This window comes from Physella acuta, unplaced genomic scaffold (genome assembly GCF_028476545.2).
Source record: "Physella acuta isolate Inbredline_101_S28 unplaced genomic scaffold, ASM2847654v3 ptg000116l, whole genome shotgun sequence".
Lineage (NCBI taxonomy): Eukaryota > Metazoa > Mollusca > Gastropoda > Physidae > Physella > Physella acuta.
The window spans coordinates 1,137,378-1,139,353 of record NW_026731636.1 but is presented as its reverse complement, the minus strand read 5'-3'; the positions used below and the strand labels follow the sequence as shown (position 1 = coordinate 1,139,353).

The 1,976-nt window shown below is 32.9% G+C and overlaps 1 protein-coding gene across 1 annotated transcript; it reads left to right on the top strand.

Annotated features, from left to right (window-relative positions):
* Window positions 1–962: 962 nt before the first annotated feature.
* On the top strand, window positions 963–1,613 carry LOC131934705 (GTPase IMAP family member 7-like). The gene has a single exon (XM_059290784.1). The coding sequence runs from the start codon at window positions 963–965 to the stop codon at window positions 1,611–1,613; it is 651 nt and encodes a 216-aa protein (XP_059146767.1).
* The last annotated feature ends 363 nt before the right edge of the window (window positions 1,614–1,976 follow it).

Below are 1,976 nucleotides of genomic sequence, written 5' to 3'. Positions count from 1 at the left end.
AGTTCTCTATATTTCGCTGAAGATTCTGATGTGATGTCCGGCGAAAATATTTTGCGTACAGAGAGAGAGAGAGAGAGAAGTGCGCACATGAGCTTTTATATATTAGGATAGCAAATTTTGCTCTCACACATTGCTATTTAAAGTTGATTTTGGTCCTATATTGATATATATAGACATTGCGTTTGGTTTATTATTTAATAATATATTATATTAGATTAAAATATACCACAATATACTTGTATAAAAGCAACATTAATTAGTCACCTTTCTTTCACATTAATAGCTTCGGGCGATTTTACTTAAGGCCTTCCTAAAATGAGTGAGAGAAGTTGACTAAGTTATTCTATGAGAAGAACTGTTTGACACACAAAAACACTGCACACAAACATTAAAACAATCTGGTAAAGAAAATTATTGAGGCAATGCCAGTAACGTACATAACGTTTAAACAACGTTGCAGAACAGCAGATATGAATTAGAGACATAAACAAAGAGGAAATAACTATGGCAGTTGAATGGAAAGTTGATATGAGATACATGTTAGTCAAAGCGTTCGCCTAAAAATAAAGCTACAACGGGGTCGGCGTGGTCGAGAGGGTAAAGCTTTTCATTGCTAAACCGAAAAGTCTAGAGCTTGGACCCTCGGGCAGATGTGGCTTGACTGCTGGGAGAGACAACTCTAATATATATATATATATATATATATATATATATATATATATATATATATATATATATATATATATATATATATATATGTATATATATATATATATATATATATATATATATATATATATAATTTTGTTGGAGTGAATCCCTTGCAACCACTAGAATGAAGAACGAAGAAAAAGAACTTTTGTTACAAAACAAAATTTTATTTCGCAAGATTTTTTGAAAAAATAAATACAACAAATAAAACTTTTTTTTTTCTTTTCTTTTTGCAACGTTTTCACAGATAAATGGCAAAAGTAGAAAGCGAGGAAGTGGTATTGTTAATGGTGGGCAGGACAGGCAGTGGTAAAAGTTCAACAGGAAACAGATTACTGGGGTCAGGAAAATTCAAACCAGCAAGTACTTCGGACAAACCAGAGGATCATCAGGTAATGAAAGGTGAAGGTCATGTTGGTGGTGTCAGACTGACCGTTGTGGACGGGTCGAGGATTGGCGACACGGGTGAAGACATGCCTGGAGGTATCAAGGAAGCCGAAAAACGGAAAAAGGAAGCTTTAGAACTCTGTAAAGGCAAATTTAACGCTTTAGTGTACTGTTTAAAGTACGGAGAGAGGTTCACAAAACAGGAACAGGACGCTGTAGCTCACGTTAGGAGTTTGTTTCACACAGATGTGTTTTCTAAACACGGTATCATAGTGATGACACACGGGGATAACTTTGATGGGAGCACAGAACATTTTAAAGAATGGTGTAAGCAACAGGAGGGGGAATTTAAAAATCTGTTTGATGAATGTGAAGAGAGGTGTGTTCTTTTTAATAATAAAAGTCCGGACGGAGGGATGATTGATAATGTAATTAAAACAGCTAAACTCTTAAAACTTTATAGAAAGAAAAAACATGCATGCCGAATTCATTTTCAAAGAAAAGAAAGGAAATAATTACATTTAAAAAACTGGTTTTATTTTTTAAGTAAAAACAGAAGTGAAACGAACATCTATTTTTTAATTCATTTTAAAACAAGATGAGTTAATATTTTTGAAGCTCTTAAGTTCCGACATCAATAATAAATGAAGTAGTTTTAGATATTGTCATGTTTTAGATTTGATATTATTTTTCACGTATATATGGTGTTCATCGTGTTATTCATATCTATTACAAACATGCATGTAAAATATATTTATATTGTTTGGTACTAATTCAACAAAACAATTATAGATCAATATCTTTTGATCTTCATTATCACGCTCACACCAGCAATCGATACAATCCATCGAACCCCAACAATGCATGGGTTGGAGGGA

What these genes read in the sequence shown, in the direction of transcription:
- LOC131934705 (XM_059290784.1), top strand. Translation starts at nt 963, where the DNA reads ATGGCAAAAGTAGAAAGCGAGGAAGTGGTATTGTTAATGGTGGGCAGG.